Here is a 23,702-nt window from a genome sequence, read left to right on the forward strand (position 1 = left end):
AACACTTAGAGCTGTTGAGTGTAGAGAGAATCTCTTCTGTGAATTGGGAGTGCCAGCCTGGAATTCTGATTTTGTCCTCCCTTTGATCTCACAAGGGAGAGATGCTTGGTATGTACCTTCCCTCCACCTGGCTTTCGAAGAAGGGGAATTGTAAGTGAAGCCAAGTTCAGAATTGCATTCAAGAGTGTTTGAAAGGTTTTATCAAGTTTGGTAGCTTTTCTTTTAAGTCAGAAGTATGTTAAAGACCATGGTTAGGATTTAAGTGTCTGGTGACATCAATACGTGTATGACAGGCTATGTGTATTGAAATTCCTAAAGTAGAACTTTCTGTGGAATGTCAAGTTAATGCCCAAGAATTAATAATATTTTTATTTTAGGAAGAATCTTGTTGGGGTTATATTCTGGAGTAGAAAATTGCCTCATTTGAATGGTGTGCTTGCACGGAGGTGTATGATTTCAAATTCAGCAAGCTCTGTACTAGTCTGTTTTATGATACTTGTCAGAAAATCTCCGATCTATACCATGCTGTCAAAACTGCCAGCAAGAGGTGAAATGGCTGAGCTTTCTGAACCAGCCAGCGAGAGCTGTGAGCTACAAAAGGCATCTCTAGTATTATACAGTCTTCTAATAAAATGCAGAGAAAATGGTTCAGTACTGACAAGGGGCAAAGTGTTTTGTGATCAAGGATCTGTTGTCTCCCTTGCTTACTCATTCCAATAACGTTTTCTGACTTACTGTGAAACTTAAGGATAAAACATAAAAGATTTTGACCTTAGACAGGATTTCAGCAGTTTGCTGACTGGTGTTTTCACTTTTTTTTTAATGAAGTGAACATGTTTTCAAACACTATAATTTCAAGTTTAAGGGCTCTCATTCCAAGTTTGATACTGAATTTATGCACTATTTCACTGTTTTGAAAGGAAAATCTCATTTAACAGAAGACAAACTCCAAACTTGTCCAAATTATCTCCCTAGCAATCAAAAGGACATTTTTCTACAGTAGCACTTAGCAAAATAGCCTTTTGTTGCTTTACTGTACCAATGTCTACCATAATTGTGGTGGTGGTAGAAGAGAATCTTTTAGCAACATATGGCTCATTTTGTGCCTCTATATACTGTATTTTCCTGTAACCTCAGTGAAAATGGGATTTGATAGTTACGTGTGGAAGATTTCATGTATTCTTTAATTTGCATTACTTTGAAAGCTGTAATTGTTTCTTTGGGAAAAGTGTTCTCTATTTTAATGCCTTAAAGCTGGGCATGCACACTTTGTGTTTTCAGGTTTTTTTAATTTATGTTGCAAACCTCTTAACTTTTTGAACTGTTTCAAGATTAACTCCTGTGTTTGGTGTTCATACAAGTGTCTTTCAGAATTGTACTGTAAAGCTTCTTCTTTGCTTACATGCATTACTATTTTTGCTGGCTTTGATGCTAATTCAGATAGGAAGTTTTTATGCAAAAGCTTGCAGAAGTCTATCAGCTATGGCAGAGAAATTTCCATAAATAAAACATGGAAGTTAACAGCAGAGGTGAAAAAGTGAAGACAAGGCAGGTCTGCAGAGTCTGTGGATGTGTGTGCAGCAGCTATACTTCCTAGATGGTCTGTAGACATAAAGTTTCCAGAAGGACAAGGAGGAGCGGATGAACCCAGATGTTTTCCCTTTATGTCACACGAAGCAGCCATTGAGGTTGCATGCGTGTACTAAAACAAACAAAACACAACAGGTGATAACACTGAGCTGATAACTGGGAACAAATTATTCTGGTGCATGATCAGGGATGGTGAATGCACATAGGGAAGCAAACATTTGCATACCTTTGAGGAAATCACTGGGTTAGGAAAATGCAGTTGAGTTATGCAAGTTTTAGCCTCATAATTGCCTCAGATTCATTGTGCTCTTGGCCACTTGATTAATGGAAAATAGGTTGTGCATGAAATTAGATATCCTGCCACATAAAATGCCCAAATTTAATTTCAGGACTGAAATGGTACTTGTTTGTATTAAAGCTTCTCTCTTATGTTGGATGACTGACATGCATGAAAAGACCACCTGCTCATACGGCAAGTGCAAATAAAAGCACAAAGTGCAGGTAAAAGGGAACAGTCGGGAAAAAGAAATATTTTTACTCTGGTAAAATGAAGAAAAAAAAGTTATAGGTTAATCTCAACAATATGAGACTTGTGGTTCTATTTTAAATTGATTGCATTGAGTGGCTTACCTGTTAGTTGAAGAACTGCATTGTATGCTGAGTCTGTACAGTTTTGCAATTGGCTTAACTGGAGGCTGGAAATGTACTTGTTCCCATGAAAATATTAATGAATGTATACACAGTGTGTAACTGCTCCAAGAGCTGTTTTTAATAGAACACTGAAGTTCAGATTTATGAACAAAGGTGGGACTTTCTTCCTAGCCTTATCTTGGAAGTGGGGGAAAAAACATAACAAAAACTGTGGACCACTCATTGCCTGCAAGATTGCACCACAGTGCTGAATGAAGTGCATGACGAGTGATGCTTTAAACCTGGCTTGGGAGAGTGTTGCTTTTATAGTGAGAAGGTGCTGAAATACATGCCTTTTTGCTACCTAAATATATTGGTGGGAACTCCATCAAGAGTACCACTGCAAACAGCATCAGAGCCCAATGACTTTTTGGTATTTGATGGAGGGGTTAAGTTATTCGTGTTCCTGCACAATTGTACATCCTTCCTCTCCTTCCTACTAACGGTTGGGTAGTGGGTTTTGTTGGTCTCAGTATGACTAAACAATTTCTGTAAAATGTATCAGTGCTAGACCTTGTGTGAATGGAGGTGATACATTGCATAAAAAGTCTATCTGAGGCTGTGAGTGAATTTGTATATGCAAAAATATACCTGAGAAATTATGATCCAAAGTAAATACTTTGACCCTGAAGCCTTATGACCTAGTCAAGTAAAATAGATTCTATGCTTGTTTGCACTTTCCATTGAACAGTTACTAACTTGCATTACTGGGAGATCCCAATAAAGAGATTAAATAACTGAATTATGAAACAACCTATTTTTCAGGCATTTGCAGATCAGGGATATGTACTGTTTATTGAAAGTAATATAGAGGCCCATCAAACGAGTATTAAATTATCCTGCTAGTACATGCAGTCTTCCAAAGAACAGGATTAAAAAAAAATAAATCTGTAAGCCTTTGCTACCTCATTCTAACATGAATATATTTGAGTTACTACTGGTCTTTGTCTTGGCTGAAAGGCAGAAGCAGAAGTTTTTCTTACCCGTGGTGAGCAGATTATACCATCTCAGTGTAATTTTTTTCACCTTGATGTGCATTTTTAAAACCTTGTACTTCTCATTCTCAATATGCCTAGTGATTATTTTGTGTCATATTCCAATTGACTAAGAATATCAATACATTCCTCTCTGCTTTTTTTCTGTTTCTAAGAGGATTTTGATTGATGTCAGCATTTTTACAGGTACCTTTACTCTTGCCAGAAAAGTTGTGTTTGAAGGGGAGTGGCTGCGCTGCATAGTGATGCAATTACTGTCTGTGGGAAATGCTCTTATTGCACATCAGAGGCACTGATGGCTAAGAAACCTGTTCCTGGTTTCATTAAAACAAACTACAAGAGCAGAAATACAGTAAATAGTTTTTTACAGCAGTGTGAGTAGGAGCATGTTAAAATAAAAAAGCGGTGTCTTGGTGACAGTTTCAAAATATAACAGTTATGGCACTTTAGCATAAAAACTTGCTTAACTGCTGCAAGCTCTGCAGTGGAGCTGGAAAATACGATTTAAATATTTCCATGCAATTCAATAGATACAGTTTTGTTCTTTGTAGACAGTGTGTGCTTCATGACTGCCTTTGAGATGGACGTGAGAAATATTAGGAAATCACTATGTGAAGCAGTGGAAAGAGTAGGTGGTTTTTAATAGAAAGTATGGAATTATCTCTGCTTCCCTGTTCATGTCACACTAAATAGCTGCTTTTATTTGAAATACATGGTAGAAAGCAGTGTAAGTAGATAAGAGTTTAATGGTAAATTTTTAAGATGAGTTCACAACAGACTATCAAGACTCATAAATAGACACAAATTCATTATCTCATAAGGCAGGAACAACAGCATGTTTTTGGGGGGGAGTTTGTTTTGGGTTTTTTTTCTCCAGAAGCATGTGAAAGAGAAGGGACACTCTGGTTGCAATTACTGCTGCTATGGTTTCTGAGTTCTATGTTTTGTTTCTTTAATACCAAACTGAAATAACATTTCTTCACACCCCCTGTCCTCTACCCTGCCTTTTGAAATATTGCAAATAGTTGGGATTGTGATGAGTAAAAATTCTGGAGCTCTGGGAATTTCATTATGTAAACTAGTTTCAAAATGTGTTTGAAAAGTAAATCAAGTATACTTGCAGAAATGTTCTGTTTGAAGTAGTGTTTGAGCCATGACAAATGCAGAAATACATTGCTTTTGTTCCTAATGTACTGTAGAATGAGTTGAAAAAATGTTACTTGGACCACTTGTTTATTAATTTTAAAATAATGCAGGCTGGTGTTTGAAATGCTTGTAACTTCCCTTTATATGTTAGTTTTGCTAATGGTGAATCAATGCCAACAAAACTTAGCTGTCATGAATACTGTAACAGCTCCTTGCTCTTGGGGTGTACTTGATCTAGTTTTACCATAGGTGATGCATATTATTTTCAGGTTTTATTTCCTATTCTTAAGCTGTGAAGTTGCAACCTAACCTGATATCTGTTCCACTTTTCTTTAAGTCGTGTGATTAAGACAGACATGGAGTTGGAAGTTCTGCGCTACACCAATAAAATCTCCAGTGAAGCTCATAAAGAGGTAATGGATCCTTTACTGTTAATAATTTTTGCTCTTAGTGTAGCAGTGGTACTCAGAAAATGTTCCAGCAGCCCTGAATTGCTTAGTAATAAAATAATGGAAAGGCTGGGTAGAAATAAGAGGATAATATCCCTCCTATTACAGCTCAGTAATATACCTTGCGTTGTCCTTGAACTCACTGGTGCATTTGCAATGTGTTAGAAGTGAAGTGTGGTTTTGGAGAAGAGCTGGAGCCTCAGCAGAAGGTGACCTGGTTGCTGTTGATCTGTCCTGTATGCACAAATACCTGTATCGTGTTAGAGAAAGAAGAGAGAAAAAAGATGATTCTTATGGTCCATGTCAGCATGTGCAGATCCAAACAGTTTAACTAGCAGGTTACTCTCTCCAGACCCTTACGAGCTGAAGGGGTGTTGCCATGCACATTGGAGGGAGGACATTGCAAGGATTCCTTAGGTTGCTCCTCAGAGATGGCTATGTCCCCCAGTACAGTGCTTCATGATGCTATTCTGTTGACATAGCAACATTGCAAAGATAAATCCAGACTCCCAGAAGGCTGCTCAGGTTGGGTCTATCACTGTACCAGTGGAGTCATATTGCTCTGCTGGTACTGATGTACCAATTTGGGTGTCAGTCTGTACGCTGTATAGTGAGGCAAAGACGCCACAAGTTCTGAGCAATGACCAGAGGGACATTAGGTAAAAGCAACTGATGAGGTTACTGACTCAGCTGTTGTCTTTGCTCCTGCTCCTCATATTTCTGAACTGTGAAGTGTAAAAATATTTTAAGTGGATATTGTAAAATTGCAAAGTCTAGGGATAGTAATTTGCATTAATTTTCCTTTCTCCTTTATCATCCTTGAATGATCTTATTGCATCTGAAAGATTTCTTCTGTAGAGTAGCTGCTGGGAACTTTTATAACACAGAAACAAGCAAAGGAATAAAACTGGTGCACATTCTCAGCGAACGTGGGAATGAAATTAGACTTTACATGTTATAAAACAGTATTAACTCTTGTTGTTATCTCTTGATTCAGATTGCAAAGTATAAAAGAGAATCTCCCTTTGTAGAATACACATGGTTCATAGTCTTGTTTTGCTGGTGTTCCATAAAAGTAAAACAAAAGGTCTTCCTGCCAAGTTCACCAGAGCCTTCAGAATTAAGCATTGGTATTTTGATGAGCTGCACTTAATTAGGATATAGTAGTTTGGCAATTAAACTTGCTTTATTGCTGGAGATTGCAAGCATTTATAAAGATTAAAATGAGTTTGGTGCCTAATGTAGTTTTAAAATGCATCTGCTGATGTAAAACTAAATTAAGTACAGATGATATTTTTGTAGTTAAGTTCCTCTGCATATACTCAGTCATAAGTAATAAATTTATGAATATGAAATTCCATTCTGCTATGAATATCCCATGTTAATATGTATGTTACAGGTAATGAAGGCAGTAAAAGCGGGTATGAAGGAATATGAGATGGAGAGGTAAGATTTCTTTCAATAATTGTAATAAAAAGGAAAAAGTCTGTCTCTAGAAAGCAATAGCTGAGACAAAGCAGTAGCATTGATTCAGTTGAGACTGAGGGCTCATTTCTGTTGAAGACTATTCTAAGAATTATTTTTTTATTTTGAGGAGTACTTAATCAGTTTCAAACATGTATTTGATGACAGTTGATTGTTTTTGGTGATGGTTTAGTGTAGTACGATTTGCTTCCTGGAGCTTTACAGAAGCTTTACAAAACAGCTATTATTGTTTGAAGCCATCCAATGAAATGGTGTTCATAGATAAACATTTCCCTTATACTTGCTGTGCTTAGAAGCCTGCATGTATAAGTGTTTAAGAACCTTATAAAAGGCTGTGTTCAATTACATTTTGCCTGCAATTACAAGTCAGCATTACCTGTACTTAGCCTGTACAAAGAGTCAATCTCACAAATTAAATGGATGCTGCTACAGCTGTTAAGAATTCCACAAGAATATAGAGTATATTCCTTATGTTGAAGAAAACATGTACAGGCATCTATAGGGATTGGCTGCTCCTAACTGATACAGTAGTGATGTGTCTAGATACAAGGAAAATGTTTCCTCCGCTTTTAAATCAATATTTACATTGGATTGCCAGCAGCCTATCTTACAAAGCATGGGTTTGATCACCAAGTTTTTAGCTTGCATGCATTATTTTCAGTTATCAAAGTATTTGCATACTGAAGAAAATGGAAGGTAGCAGTCATACCTCAGTTACTGTGGTTTCTTGACAGTAATTTTTCAAATATTAGTAAGCAGGCTAATCCAGTGCCCAGTGAGGGAAAAATAAAGATACTTCAATATTAGTCATCAGAATTTCAAGGTACGTCAAAAAACAAATAATGCCCTTACAATATATGCAATATGGAAAAACTAATATTACATTTAAGCAGTTTAAGTTTCTATAGTGTGATTAAATTACTATAATGTGATTGTGCTTCACATTGCAATTATATACACCACCAGGTAACAGGGACAAAAAAAAGTTGCATGCATTCCCCTGTTACTTTTATTAATTAACTTCGGTTTTATGTTAATTTTATTCACTACCTATGCTATACATGCTGAGAGTGAATTTTGGCTCTGGAAGTTAATAGTCATAAAACATTTCCATAGTTCAGAGTTTGTTCTCAAGTGCTTTTAAATGTCACCATTCTGGCAGTTTGGTGTAAATGTCACACAACAAATATATATATATATATATGCCCTTTTCTGTAAGTCTATGAGTTACATTGCATTTTTACTCCAGGACTTTCATCCTTCTCTGGCTAGCTTCTTCCATGCACATCAACCTTTTGAAAAGATTGTGTCTCTCAATTAAAAAAATAGTAAACTGCCTATTAAACCTATTTAAAATTGCCTTCTGTTCTTCCATGTGTCTTGATAAATAACCTCAAACTCTTTCAAGTATAATCTTACTAATGAAAGAGGCCGTGGCAGCCTTGGAGACTATAATTAGAGCTTAAGTTTCTGTTGCTGGTAGAATTCATCTCTGCTCCCGTTTCTGTTCCCTTACTGCTTAGGCGAAAAGGGTCCTAAAACTGTAGAGCTGTCATTTTCACACCTTTCTGGCAAGAAATGTGTACTTAAAAAGTTTATAAGTGAAGTTAGAAAATTATCTAGGACATGTCTACTCGGTATGTAGATAAACAGATTATTGCTGTCTAAGAGGAAAACTTTCAAAGACCTGGAAATAGCTTACATACAAAAATAAACAATTTTATTTTAAATACTAGAGGTATTTTGGAGGGTATTTTGAACTAAAATTCTTATTCTCTATAGGTTTATCAAAAGTTAATGAGATTTTTCATTTTCTGATGTTTCTGGAGCTTCCACTCCTTTTGTGAAAGCCTTCTGAATTGTGTGACCATCTTTCTTGGGTGCATTTGCAGTTCCCACTGACTGCTGTGAAATTTAAAATTAATATAGATATATCTTGGAGTGTGGCCAATAAACTGCCCTTCATATTACTCTACTTCATTCTTTGATGTTGTGAAATATAGCATTTAAGTTTTTGGGTACAAAGCTGGTCTGCCCCTCTCTGCTAGGAAGAATAATGCCAGAGATTCCAAAAGCCATTAACATTTTCCGCTACTACACGTAGGACCTCAGCGTTGCCTTTTCTTGGTTCATTGGGTTAAGCAGCCTTCCTTCAAGAGTCATTTTATTTCTGCTGTATCATACTGTAAGAACACATTAAAATACTCTAGAAAATATATCTAAGGGTCAACAAATATACAAAGCTAGTTATATTTCTAGGATTTGGATTATTCTCTTAGAAGTAATTTGAAGGAAATTTAGTAAATTATTAGGAAATCTCTAGATATCTTTTATTTGAGGGATTGAAAGCAGGCTTCAGAAATACAGTAGTGGTCCACTGGTAAAATTTGAACCAGTAGTGCATTAATGTTGAGATACATAAAAAATGAATGCATTTGGCTGCAAGTCCAATCAGCTCTGACTTCTTTTTTTTTGGTTTGGTGTTATTCAATTTTAATATGTGGTTGGTTGAGTTTAAGGCAACAAGCCAAGGCAATTATCTACAAACAGTAATTCACAGCATGTGTAATTGAATATAAAGTCAGATGGTGTTTTTTCTCTGAAGTAGTTTTAGTATTTGTGCTTATCTCATGCTTAATTGATCTTTAATTAAAGGCTTTTAATTATAAAACTGCTCTGTAGTTAATATATTGTTACAATACAGCAAAAACAAAATAAATCTCTTCAGCTTGAGAAGTGAAAAAAATGTGATTTCATCTGAATTGTTTTATGTGTGCATATATAAACAAGTATTTTGTGTATATACATGTAAGTGTATAAATACACAGTGAAAGTACTAATTAGGACCTACAATAATCTGCTTTAGGATTCTCTAAAGCACTGGAAATAACTTCTCTAGATCAGTGTTTAGCAGTTTCTAGGGTGGTGCCTGTTCATCTGCTTGGTATTTACCAAACAAGGTTTTGAATCTTACGTGCATTTTCTCATTTCTTTACTTTTTTATTAAACAAAACAATTTGAAGATTGGAATGGCTATTTGGAATTTTTTATTTGATTGGGGAATTACATGAAAGTGTGTGCTGTAGCAACAGAAGAGCAACTTGCTACATACACAGTATTGAACTCATAGCTATTGTATGTCCTTCTCTTTTTTGTGGGGTTTTATCCAGTCCTTAATAGCACCAAAGGCCCTGTGATAGAAGTGTGTGCACAGTCCTAGATTCATTAATTTATAGTGGAGTCATCATCACCTTGATGATGCTGGGCAGCACTAAGCTAGGCCTAAAAGCTTGTTTCCTTGTCCAAGATCTCCCTAGGTGGTTTGACTATCTCTGAACCCTCTGCAATTGCTGAATACAGGAGCACCTTAGTGTTACCATGCAAGTAACAGTGATTCCAGTACCTAAGATCCAAAAACTTGGTCCTGGTCCTGTAGAGCAGGCTCTTTGATAACAAAGAAGCAACTAGCTGGTGCCAAGGGCAGGTGGTGTGATGTGCAGTGTCAGGGATGGGTAGCAGTTCTTTGCACATTTCCATCTGTAAAAGCAGCAAAGTAAGAAGAATCTGACAATGTCTGTTCAGAGGACCCGTGATCCTGGAGCTCATGGGCTCTGTTGGTTTTATTATTGGCTTGCTTGGGGAAGCCACTTTATCTCTGCAACTTCTGTTTTCAGAATTTTTGCCTCCATTCCTCTCTTAGGACTTTAAAGGTGTCAGTGATGAAGCTGGCACAAGTGCTGGAGGGCAATGTACAGTCCATACCACCCCACAGCAGCCAGTCATTACCTGTCAGCTGGAGAGGCTCCTGGGTTGTGACACTGTGGTTCTCCAGATGTGACTGTAGAGGGGGAAGCTGGAGTTTACTGAGAGCATGTGCCAGCCAGGTCAAGAGCTTGTTGCCTAACTGTACAAATGCCCCCTCTGTACGTCGTGCAGTGCATCTTTTAGATCTGTGCAGTCATACAAATAATTGTGGTGATTTTGCAGTAGCTAATACTAAAGTTAAAATCTACTCTGCTGTAATAGCAACAATCTAAATAATAAAATGTCAAGAAGGCAGCTACAGAGGTTTTTCCTTCTTGGTTTACAATGTTTACAGACTATTTTTTCACCTTGCCTCTCTTACCAGCTGAGGCTGATTCGAGCTCTTTATCCCTATTCTTTTTAGTCCTGCCCCCTGATCCCGAGCAGAGCTTAGACTCGGAAATGAGTTGCTGTCATATCTGTCAATGTTAAATTTCACTATCTGTGGAAGTCTGAGAGTGCTCTCATGGATTATGGCTCTCATCTTTCATTTATCTCTCTCTCCTCTGCTCCAGCAGAACAAACTGAAAATAAAATATACATTTTATTTCACTAGAAGAGAGAAAATAAACAGAATAATGTTATTTTTCTCTGGGTATTTTCTTTCAGTGAAATGCTGATTGTTTTACTTAATCAGGATTTTCCACTTAACATCTCCTGATAGATTTTGCTCTTTGAATGTTCTTGATAAAGTCATTGACTTCTGCAAATAGTCTTTAAAAATATTTATATTTTTTTTCATGATCCAGTTTTTGTATTTAGAATTTCAGCTCAAGCATAGCCTTATAAGTTCTTTAGATAAGTGTGTGTGTAAAGTGAACAAGAATGCTCTTTGCAGCTGACAGAGAAAAACATGGGTGAATTCTTAAGTTGCCTTTGACATGGGATTGATATTGAACTGTGCCATGACCCTCACTATTTGTGTATAGGATTTAGATGTATTATATAAGGGACCAGTGCTCCATTAATCTCAAGCAGCATGTCAGTCTGCTCAGTTACTGAAATGTGGTTTTCTTTTAATTTTTTCTTAAACAGCTGTTAGCATTGTGGCTTGACTGCATTGTTTCCCAAAGCTGCCTCAGTGTTAAGAGGTGCTGTTTTTTTAAATGCAGGCTACTGCTATCAAAAGGCTGGATTTAAAATTTGAAAATACCCCAAAACATCTGAAAGAAGGGAGGAAGGTGGCTTTTCTCCATGTTTTTAAAAAACATCTGCTCATTTTTCCTTTGTTCTGCCTGCCCATCTGATAGGGGCTGGTGTATGTACCTGCTTCCGGGTGGTGTTTTGGTACCAAGATAATCCTGTACCCAATGTTACTTATTTGCCTTTTATCTAACTTGGCTAGAAGAGTTGAAGGAAGAAATTAGATCAGCAGCAGTTCCTGGGTTTAGCGAAGTGTCCACACTGCACAGCAGCCCAGGAGCTTCTCTGTTCAACAGGGATCATCCTGGGGTGGGCAGGGAAGCAAGTGGCTGAGCCTGTGGTTTGGCACCTGTGCCGGGGAGCCCCAGTCACACAGAACTTTCTAGAAATGGTGGTACAGAATGATCTACAGTGGTCCAGGGCCAGGTAGCCAGCTTAGCACAGCTCTAACAGCATGTGTCGAGTAGCTGCTAATTGCTTAGGTTGAGCAAGCCACTAATCTCAGGTGTCCAGTGCCCAGAGGGAAGTCAGATATAATAGCTTTTATGGGAAGAGCAGCTGGATTGAGAGATGTTTCCTGCAGTCTTCCTCTCCTGCCTGCCTTCCCTCAGGTACAGCTGGTCCTCTGGTATTTCAAATTAGGCTGTCTCCACTGATTTCCTAATCCAGCTGAATTGAGTTTGCAAATAGTCTTAAAATAAATTCGAATTTAAAAATCGGTTTAGAAAACCCCTGAGCATTGTTCCTCTTCTGTGACATGCAGAGGCACAAATGCATATGTACACACACTTGACTCAGAAATGGAGGTGAGCATCACCTCTTGAACATGGAGACCTCCTGTCCCAACACCTCATCTGCTTTAGAAGTGCTTCTCTGGGGTAAATCTACTTTGAAAGGTTACAGCTGCCCCAGCCCTGGCAAACACACCTGTTCCCAGTCACCCTGCTCTCCCCCACTCCCTAGCTGAGAGGAGAAATGTGAGGGGCATAAACCTTCTGGGGAGGGGAGCGTGGAGGCACTGAAACCCCTGAGACAGTTCCCCACACCTGACTTGTGTGATCTTCAGGCTTCGTGGTCATGGTGATTGGTGGTGGACTCCATTAACTGCTGGCGGGGAGCAGAGCAGTTCTGGTGTACTCTGAGTAACTTCTCAGTCTATTCTCTTTTCAGGACGTCCTGTGTCAATCTCCTGTGTTCTCTCTTTCAGTAGAGGACAGCTTGGTTCACCTCCTGGATGTCACTTTGATTAGCTCTTTGTGTAGGAGAGTGCTGTTTAATTGCACAGGTCTCTTTTGTGATTGTGATTGAAGTTCCACGTAATTGGGTTTTATCTTCTACCAAAAAAATTGTGGAATCAGACTGTGTGAGAGCTTTAAAATAAAACCCTCTATCAGCCCAGAGATACCAAAGAACAATTACTGTGCTGGTTTTAGAGGATGGTTCCCTTCAGAAAGGGAGCTGTGGAGGGATTTGTGCAATGTGCATAAGTACAGAACTGAGCTTGCTTGTGCAGCAAGATATAACCCAACTTTAAATGTTGTGTCATTGTATATCCCTACAGGGTTGTTAATCTGGTTAGTGCTGTGATAATTTGTAGTTACCCTTTTATTATCTTTCTGGAAATCAAAAGGTAGTCACAAATTTTATTTACATTTTGAATCTGATGGAAAATTACAAGCAATAATAATTTCTGTGGGTGTTTTGTAGAGTGACTATTATTTGTATTAAGGAAAGAACAAGCTTTCTTCTCAAATTAGCAATGATCTCACTTTTTACTGAATCTAGTGTGACACTGAGATAGGGAACCAATTAGCATTACTAATGACAAGCTAAGTTCGGAGATATGTGAAATGGAACTCATTGTAAAAGACAGCAGGCTGAGCTGATTATTATTTGCTGTGGATTTTGTTCATGCTTGTTCAGACAAGTCTAAAGTTTCTACCATATGTGAGGCTTTATCTGTATTGCGAGCTTTAGTTCCATAATTTTTGCTAATTACTGTCAAAGCAGAGAGATCAGAATTTTGTGTTTGTTGGCCCTCATCTTTTGATAACCAGAATTGCTACGTGATCATGCTCAGGGACCAGAAGCACAACTCAAAGGAAATGGGTAGAATACAAGATTGTCCATTAATAACATGATCTCGCACACTGAAAATCCGAACTATTTTATACAGATGAAAAGAAAATTAGTAGATTCTGTTCCTTGCTGCTGGCATGCCCCCTGTATAAATTCTTCTACAAATTGGTTCTTAGAGCATGCTCATCACCATAGTGTGCGACTACTACCTTCCATCTTATTAAGCAGCATTTCTAATGTTTATCCTGATGGTTCTTTTTCTTTGTTTGATTTTTTCTTGGTTTTCCATTGTTGCATCGTCTCTCTAGGTGAGGAATTGTGTAGAACTGTGTACTGTTCTGGCAGGTGGTAGGTTTTTTTTAACATACCCATTATCAGCAGTATTAAAAAACACAAGGTGAAGATTGTAATTGCAGGATCATAGATGATAGTCATTTTTAGTTTGGTTCTCCATGCATATTGGCTTGTTCTTATTTGCAGAATGGTATGTTGCTCTCAAGCATTGTAGTTTTTTTGACCTGGGTCTTGGTCATGGGATTTTAAAAATTGTTCAGAGATGATAGGCTTAGTTCATTTGATGCTTATTAAGGTCTGAGATTACCAACAATAATTGAAAAAAATATATGTATACGAAGTCAGTGAAGGCAGCAAAGGACAACACTGCAGATGGCTGCCTGCAGGGAGCAATGCCAGAGTACTGGAGCTTGCTTAGGGCTGAAGGCTTTCTGCCTGACTGTGCTGCACTTCTGCTGTTCCAGCAGCGCTGGAGACGGCAGCTGTAACTAAGGTTGAGGCATAGAGCAGAGTAGAGTCAAATTGCCAGGCAGAAGTGATTGAAAATGAACTGTATGTGAAATTTAGGACTGGGGAGGAACCTGAATCATGTTAGACAGTAGAGGGGATGTTTCTTCTAAAAGGAATTTTTCCACTAAGAGCTCCTCAAAAACCAGCATTATTTTTGGGTAGCTTGGATTTTGCTTTCAACTGCTCTTTCTGAGTAGATCAAATTGAACCTTGAGGCAGTCTAGGGAGTGAGTGATACAAAGAACTTTGTTTACAACTGACTGTCTTCTGCATCATCTACTGAAACCTGTATATTTAAAAGAAGCAATGAGATATGTGATATTTGAAAGCTCCACAAGTGAATTTACTGTAAGGTACAGTTGCCATCACTTCTCACTTGGTACAATCCTCTTATAAAATGTCCTGTCTTTCTCATCTTATTTGAAAATGAACCTGTTGTGTCCTCTTGGTCAGCACTGAATGGTGGGCAGCCATTCTTATCTCTCTGGTTATCAGATGATTTGTAAAAACTGTGAAGTTGTTTGGGTGCAAGGTGAACCTACAAGCTGTAAATGTTAGGAGTGTGTGAAGTCTAGAATGTTAGAAGTTATTTATTAGTAGCCTTTTGCCCACCTCATATCTAGATTTGTTCTGCAGTGTACAGTTTGACACTGGCTTTAATACAGTGGTCAGCTCTCCAGATAGTGTTGTTTTTTTTCTTTATTGTGTTTGAAGGACATGTCTATGACTAATGTGTTGTTTGGGTTGGAAATTACAACAGCATTCAAGAGTTGTCTTGCCAGTCCTGCAAGATTTGGGGAATTTCAGAAATGTTTGTGTTTAGGGATGAGACATGGTTTTCATCAGCAATTCTTTCTTTGTGAGAAGAGGTCAGTATTGTATGACAAGAAGCCATTTACATGAGGAGGGTACTGGCCAACACTGTTTCTGTCTCAAGAGGCTTGTGTCCATAAGGACCTTCCTGGGGGGTCTGGAATTTGTTTGAGTCACGTGAGCTTTTTGCTTATTTGGGGCCAGTGGAGCCCTTGGAGCTAGATTTGGCATCTTTAGGAAGACTGCTAAGCTGCTGCTTTCTAGGTCCCTAGTGCAGTTTAGAATAAGCATGGAAGATTAAACTATTCTTATATTTCAGCCCACCAGTCTGCATTAACCTCTGATTTCCACTCTTAGTGTTTGGTCTTTCTGCCCTTGAGCCAGGTCAGGTGCTGAAAAACAGCCTGAGGTCTGGGAAGAAGGAGCAGCACTTGCAGAGATGATGTGTGACCTGAGGCCGGTGAGTGAACATGGTGCAGCTTGTTTATGAGTAAGCTTAGGGGTGTGCAGATTTTATGACCTGCCTACAGAGCATATTTGTAGTCCTTTGTTTGGTCCCTGCTTGCAGAAAGGATTTTTGAAATGTTCCCAGGAATTGGAGAAGGTATCATGGGTAGAGTTAGGTGCACAATATGCCTGCGTCTTCCTCAACCAGATGGAGTCCTGCTTCCTCAACTTCCTTTCCCAGAAAAAATTTGACTTCTGCAGCTGACTAAATCTGGTTCAGATGTCGTCATCATAAATTGAGTATTAAAATATTTTATGATCCTTAAGGTAGTAGGTTTACATATTCCATATAACAAATTACTGCATTATCCTCTAATAATAGTTGAAGTATTCAGAAAAGTGTTGAGGACAAATTAAGCTCTATATTGAGACCCTAACATCCTTCTAACCTAAGCCCTTACTGCACTTCTGCTTACTCTGCATTGTTGAACAGAAGTTCTAACTTCAAATATCCAGTTTGAAACTGAAAGGAAGATTATGAAGCGTTGGTGATTATATTGGCATTCTGTGTCACTGAATAGCACTTGTGTGCTGTGTGGGTGGCTGTGTGTTTGCTAAGAAGCATAACTGAAGAGGAAAGTTTAATTATTTCTTCAAGGCAAATCCTCTCTCCCATGGACTTAAACTTGCATAAGAAAAATGAAAATTCATAAGGAGTGTAAAAATTGGCTAAAATTAAAAACCATTTATTTTTACCCTATTTATTCTTCTGAATAATAAAATTTCCCCATGGGTTTTTGGAACATATGTGGAATAATTACACTGTAGAAATGGTGCTTTAGTTCAGCTTCTAGAGCTAGGGCAAACATTGTGATTATGCTGCAAGCTTAAATCTAGGTTTTATAGAAAATCTCATTCCAGGCTCTGTTGCCATCAAGTGCAAAAAGCTGTGACCCATGGATTGGTCCCTGTGGGAGCAATTATTCTTTGCAGAGATTTTTTTCCAGCACTGAATATTATAAATGTCAGAAAAAAGTTTAACCCTCAGTACCTCTGAAAGAATGTTTCCATACCTGCTGGCAAGAATATAAATTTTTAGCTTGTATTTGCAAGCTTTTTATGTTTAAGCCAGGATTTTTAAAAAACCTTGTCTTCATAAACAGCTCAAAAGTAACAATGCTGCCTTTTAGTTTAAGTCTGCATGCCTGCGTGAAAACAGAGTGGGCTGAAGCTGCCTGGTTCTGCTTAATGCAGTGCTGTGCCCAAGCCTCTTGTGGTGGGATTCTTGCACGTTGGGTGCAGCATGAGTCAATGATTAAAACCTCTTGTCTCGTGGTGGCAGAGGAGGGAGAATGTGTAGTGAGCGTAGTGTTGCTTAGGAACATGGGATGGCATCTGATATGATGCGTGAGTGAAATGTTTTGATGAACAAGAGCAATATGTTCATCTTCCAGCCATCGGTCTGCAGAAGGCAGTGGGCTGCAGGAGCTGATGCTTTTGCCTTCAGGGGAATCTGCTTCCTTTTGAAGAGGTGCAACATGTGCTTTTTGCTTCCTTAATTCTGGTGTTTAAGTCCTATCAATCAAAGCATGTGCATTATTCCCAACAGAATTTAAAATAATATTTTTCTGTTAGTTAATCTGCTGGGTTTGGATCTGCTATTTTTCCTGCCCCCAACCCTCTCTGTTTTCCCATGTATCATCTTCTCTGCTGAGTACAGTTTGGTCATTAGCTGTGGGAAAGGCTGATGAAATGCATAGAATTTGTATGATGTGTTCAAAGACTTTAGTAAAGTGAAAGTAGTTGTGAGATGCTAGGAGGGATATTATGCTACGGTTTCTGAGGTTCAGGTCTGAGACAGTCAGAAGCACCTTTCACTTACCATAATACTGCAGTGAGACATAAAGACAGATTTGTCCCAAATATGCCAACCCGAGGACAGGAAGGGTCACCTTCATTTGTACTTTTTTTTTTTTTTTCCCCACCCCTCAGTGGTTTGTATTTGTCATATTGTTTGATAGTCTTCTAAATTTAAATTATTGATGATACTCAAAATAGTCACAGGCAACATCAAGTGAAGAGCTTTTTTTTGAGAAATGAAAAGAGCCTTGCAAGTAAAAACAGCTAAGGTTTTTCTGTTGGCCTTACACTAAAGGATGCAGATTCATTTGTGTGGGCAGACACAAGTAATGTTTTTTAGCTACTGTATAGAACTTCCAGTGAGATTTGGAAATTTTTTTGAGGACGTTTTGTTAGGTTTTGGTTCAGTTATACTTAGCTTGCATAATAGTATGAAGAAGTAATTTTACAAGATTTGGTGAGACCTTACTGAAGTTCAAAACTCGATTCCAAAATATTGTGGCAAACATTTAAATGTATATTCCAATATATTATGGGGAAATGCACTGCTCTGAGATTATGTGCCGTGCTTTGGAGCAGAGGTGAGATGGCCAGATCTTTCATGGAGCTCTATAACCTCCTGCATGCTGTCCCACTTGCTCTACACAAAATGTACTGCTTCTCTACATCCACCCTGGCTGCACCTACATCTGCGGTGTGATCCCTGTCTGATATTTTTAGCTAAATTACTTTGCTGTTTGCCAGATATATTCATTCCTTTAAGGTTCAGTGCAAGGTACATATTATCTTGTTCCACTTTGCCCTCCTGTTTAGTGAGGTGATGCAGGAAAGAAGGGTAGGGTTATTACCTTTGCCACTGTCTTTATTGTTTAAAGACAACTTGGGAAGATGAATGGATGTAAGCATGTGTAGGTAGAGACTATTCAAGTATTTTATTTCTGAATGTGTGAGGTAAAGATTGTGTATTATAGGATTGTACTGTGCCAGGTTGCTTGTCTGTGTTTGGTGGGGCTGACTAGGGAGGATGTAGGTTGATAATGGGACCAGTTCAAGAAAGGGGTCCTGCTTCTCTATGCCAGTCAACACTGCACCAAGTTCATCTTGACAGTCTGCTGGTGGCCTTGCTTTGATCCTCAATGCCTGAATGAGGATTTTGGCTCCAGGCTTCCAACTTACAGCTGCAAATCGTGGCAAATCACAGCTGTCACCATTCTTGTTCCAGATAAATACTAGATTACCAGGTACCATTCATCTTCCTCCACTGCTTCCACGTGTACTTAGCCCTCTGCTAGCATCTAGTGCCCCTCACAGCACAAGTCCTCAGGTCCCAGAGATACTCTCGAAGTCCTACAGGTACCTTCTTTTGCATCCAGCCAGGGGTGCTGCTGCTAAGCCCTGCCCACAGCTGCGAGGGCTTGTGCAGCAGTGAGCTGGGTTGCTGGTGGGGACCTGCTGTCCATAGCTGTGTGCACTGTTTGTACTAAAACAAGAGGCATGGGACTTGTCAGAGCTGGCAGCAATGAAAACTGGGCTTAAAGTATTTGCTTTTATCTAGAAAGAATCTGAGTGAAGGACTGAGTGCTGCTGTCTGCTGAAGGACTGGAAAAGAGAAGTGGTTTGTTTGAGCAGTGCCCTCCAGCAACAGTGGAAAGAAGAGGCTTGATCTTTCCTGATATTTCATAGATACAAAAAAAACCCAGACAGTTAAACTTTCCATGCTATCTTTCATACATCAGGAAGAAATTTAGAAGCTGATAGGGATGGGCAGAAACTGTGTCCTTTTATGTATTTTTCCTTGCTGAGAGGTAACTTTTGCAGTGGCAAAAGTAACTTTAAATCTTCATTTTCTGAAAAAAAACCCAAATGTTACTTTGTTTATTTTTCAGATGGAGCGTAGGCAATCGCAACTGGGCATGTTGGTCTAGAACACTAGACCAGGCACTTTGTTTTCTTTACCTCTGAGTCACTCTTAGCTAGTTTTACATATATTTTTCTTTTTTTCAACCTGAGCAAGTATTTTGGATCTATGAATCATTTATTTTGGTGGTTCTCTAGAACCAGAAGCAGGTGGAAATTCATCAAGCTGCTGAAAAGGGATCTGGGAAAAAATGCATATCAGCTGCCATGCGTGGTAGTGCTGGTGGACATTGCTGGTGGCCTTGTTAAAAGCAGAGAAATAGCTTCACAGTTAGGGCCCAGGAAATTCTAAATAGGTAATGAGTAGTGGCTTTCTTTTGATTTACTGCATGGCTTTACAATCAATCTATAAAGCTTTGAAGAGAAAAACATAAACCTCTAAGGGAAAAAGAAGGGCCATACAATTAGTTGTTCCTGTCTGCTTATGTGTCTTCTCTGAGTTGAAGAGTGTGTGCTGAAAATGGATGATAGTGTGTAAAATCTCAACTCTTGGTCAATTGCTATGTAGATTCAAGCTGAGATATGGTTCACATCATGCTGGGTCGTGGAGAATGTTCATTTTCATTTTAGCTATAGATTATGTGTAGATGGGTGTCGCTGGAGGAATTTGACAAGGGTTGCATGTGTGATGTAACTTTCAGTTCTTGTGTATCACATTCTTGCTCTGATCTCCTTTTCTTTCATCTCCAGTATGTGTCTTTCATTAAAGAATTGGATGGTGGAGTGGATGTGATAACTTGCAGAATATTTCAGAACCACATGGGGCAGTATTTTTTTTACTCAAGTAAATCACCACAGTTCAGAAAATTTAGTCAGGAATATCACACTGAAATTTGGATTTAGAAATGCAGTTTGTAATTGTCAAGACGCCATTTGGTTTCGGCTGCTCGGTTGTTAATTTGTTGAGTTGAAAGACTAATAGCTGCCTTGGTGCATTGCTCAATTTGAAATGTAATCTGTTACAGAGTGGGGTGTACTGAAACTGTGGATGTAGTTTGTCATTTTTATAGCCAACTATTGTTTGGGGACCTGGGGGTTTACTGTTCACATGCACAGGCTTTTTTCTTTGGTACATTAGTAAAACTGGGACATAAAGAAGAGCTGATCATCCCAATCTTGAAGCTTTAATATGTGTATTATAGCAGGAGTTTCCACTAATCAAACCAATTTATTTAAAATTAAAATGCCGAAAACTTGTGTTTTCATCACCTGAAAAAATGGAAAGAATTGTTCAAAAGTACAGGTTTAACTCTTGTCATATGCACAGAGTGCTGTCGATGTGATTTTTTTCTGTATTGCCATGCACATAATGTCAGAGGGGGTTTGGTGCATGTTACAGACTCTTCTGATGAGACTTTTAATGAGGGTTTGTGAGGGATTTTTTTGAAGAGTTGCTACTAACTTGCATATGTGATCTTCCCTTCCAAAACTGGTAATTTGCAAACTGAAATAACATTTTCATTCATATTAACAATTTATCTAGTGTTTTTTCCTCTTCCTATTTTAGATAATGTAATTGCTTTATTGATAATATTTTTTTCTCAGTTTACATAGGAATATTAATTTTAATGTAAATGACGGTATAGGCATGAAAGAAAAGGTTTCCTCATTCTGATACTTGAAAGCTCTGGCTCCTGCTTTACTCTATAGTGGTTTAGGCTGGCAATAGTCAGCAAACAATTCTTTTTTGCTGTTGGGTTTTTGTTTTTGCTTTCTTGCCTGCACCCATTCATTATTTCAGTATCAGGGATATTTGAAACTTGGAGCTTAAACTGTGAAATATTTGATGTGCTCTTTTTTACATAGTTAATAGATGTGCTGGATCCCTGAAGTATGAATCAAATTATGTATCCTATTACACTTTACATAGGAGAAACACAATATGAAATATTTTACAATGCAGAACATGCATGTGAATCAAACTTTTGTTGTTCCTAAGGGATACAATTTTGACAATTTTATGAGGCTGCAATTTATTTGTAGAGTGAGTTGGCGCATGGTTTTGAGAAAAGTAATGTTCACACAGCTTACTGCTAACGAGCCCTTTTTTTAAGCCACTGGTCTTGCTGATTTGTATTGTTATAACAAAGTATCTGTTAAATTCTCTAGAAATGTGCCTGCAATATACTTATAAACCCTGCTGGTCTGAATGTGAGCAACATAAGCTTTTAGTCTGTGCTGAGGAATATTTTTAAGGAATAACAAGGAAAAGAATCTGCTAAGAATGGGGGGGAAGGAAGGTGCCTTTTTTTTCCAATACTTGATTTTATGGAAAAGTCTCAACAAAAAATATTGCCCTTGAAACTCTCATGCTATGTCTTGATGTGAAAGAATAGTCTGATGTGGCTGTCCAAAGAATAGGACTGTTGGTAGGAATGACATGTCATTTGAACAGTACTTTAAAGTGTTTTCTTGCAAGATACTCCTTTAAAAATATGTTTGTCCTTGTTTTTTCCGGGACAGAATTATAATATCACTTTTCTGTTCAGAAAAAATGTAGTTTTGAGAGGCTGCAGAGTCCAGTTCTGTGAGAACAAAAGAGGCGAGATGTGTTGTTTGTGTTTGTGCCCAGCTCTGGTGCGCACGTTTCCTCAGGGACTGAGGCAGAGGGTAGTTCTGAACCATGCAGGTGGGCTGGGAGGGGTGAAGCTGCGGCAGCTCACCCCAGCTGGCCTCTCCCAAGTATTCCATACCATAAACCTCACTCTCCCTGTATATCAGGAAGTTTGCAGGGAAGGGTTTTTCTTCTACCAGGGCTGCATTCCTGAGAGGGCCCAGAGCATCTTGCCAGTCGTCCTGTGCCTGAGGCCTACTCCTCCGCTTCTGCAGGAAGCAGAGAGCTTGCAGCTGCTATCTGGAGCTGAGTATAACTTGTAAATCTATTTGGGTTAGTATTCTTTAATTAATATTGTTATTCTCTTAAGTCTGTTTTCATTTAAATGTACAGGTCTCCTTTCCTCTTCCTGATTCCCCTTCTCAGATGGGGCCGGGTGATAGAGCAGCTGTCCAGACTGCGACAGTGTTGCATCATGGTGCACACTGGGCTGGATGTACCGTGCTCAGAATTCAAAATATGGTTTTATATGTGCTTGCTACATGCAGCTTTTTTTTCTGCATGGAGTGTATAGAAAAGGTAACATGGAAATTCTGTGCCAGCTGTGATTGCTTTTCCAACTGCTGACAGGAAGTTTGGAGCAGAGGGCAGAGCTCTGGTGAGGATCCCATATGTATGTATCAGCAAAGAATCATGGCAGAAACTATAGCTTTTCTTGTTTTTTCAGACCTAAAATGGCATAAAGCATCAGTTCAAATTTCTGGGTTAATTTTTAATATATCTGTTTTCATAGATTGTTTTCTTTTTTTAATTGCTTAAAAATACTTGGCTGGCAGCCATTTCTGAAATGTCTATGGAGACTTGCTACTTCAGAGGAACCAGGCTTATAACTGGTATTTATTCTTTTAATTATTTTTTTTTAACTTTTCTTTCGCTTTTTGCTATTTCAATTGTACCAGAGAGCAAGTCTACAAGCATTTTTATTTCCTTCTCTGACCCTCCCTCTTGTATCTTTTCAATCTGTTTTAGTCTCTCTTAAGTCAGATGCAATGTACCAAAACAAGGAAAGGTGTCTCACACTATCTGTTCCCCTATTTGGGATTTGTGGGATATATGTTTCATATAAATGTTGTGGACAGATTATAATAGGCAGTGAGGAACCTGAGAGAGGGTAGTTCAGAAAATTGTGAAAGAAGTTTGATAAAAAAAAATTACGTTGTTTGTTCCCCTTCAAGATTTTTTCTTTCTAAAGTTGTAAAGTAATGACAATCTGTTACTGCAGGGAGAATTTAAGACATCTTAAAAGCTTAAAAAAGTTATTTTTTAATGCTAAAATTCTGAAATAAATTATCAGGAGTGTTTTCAAGATCTGAGTACTGGGCATGGAACTTGCTCTGTTCAGTATTGCAAAGTGCAGGCGGCTTTCCTCAGGTACACAGACTGTCAAAACCTTTGTTAATACGGCTTTATACCACTTGGGTGGAAATAAACCAGGAGTACTGATAGTTTTTAAACAGATCCAAAACACGTTTTCATCAGTGGTGAATTTATATAGTGATCGTGGAATGAAGTTCAAGTACTCTAGCCAGGTTCTATGCATTTTTAAAATACTATTTGTATGTTTTTCAGTTTATAGAGGATGTACATGCACACACATCTCTCTATATGTATAATATTTTGAACTGCTTTAAATAAGCCCTGGTGGAGCACAGTGTCTTAGAGGAGTTGTCGTGGCAGGTATGAAACACATCTCTCTCAAAGTCCATTGGAGCAGCAGTGCCCTGTGGGCCTGTTAGCAGCTTCCAAAGATTCTTGCAGTGCCAATCCTACAGTCACAGTTTTGGGTAGAGAAGGTACATTACTTTGCCAGGCTTTTCTTACCAAGTCCAGTTATTGCCCATTTGATCCTTCCTGATCTACATGCAA

General features: G+C 38.4%; 1 protein-coding gene across 2 annotated transcripts in view; it reads left to right on the forward strand.

The window, feature by feature from the left end:
* The window catches only part of PEPD (peptidase D), a 131,534-nt gene that overhangs the window by 30,957 nt on the left and 76,875 nt on the right, over positions 1 to 23,702 (forward strand). For both annotated transcript variants that reach the window (XM_051629547.1, XM_051629548.1), the window contains exons 8-9: positions 4,759 to 4,834; positions 6,270 to 6,316. In XM_051629547.1, the coding sequence (XP_051485507.1) occupies positions 4,759 to 4,834; positions 6,270 to 6,316 (123 nt within the window). The remainder of the gene's footprint in view (positions 1 to 4,758; positions 4,835 to 6,269; positions 6,317 to 23,702) is intronic.

This window comes from Apus apus, chromosome 11 (assembly GCF_020740795.1).
Source record: "Apus apus isolate bApuApu2 chromosome 11, bApuApu2.pri.cur, whole genome shotgun sequence".
Classification (NCBI taxonomy): domain Eukaryota; kingdom Metazoa; phylum Chordata; class Aves; order Apodiformes; family Apodidae; genus Apus; species Apus apus.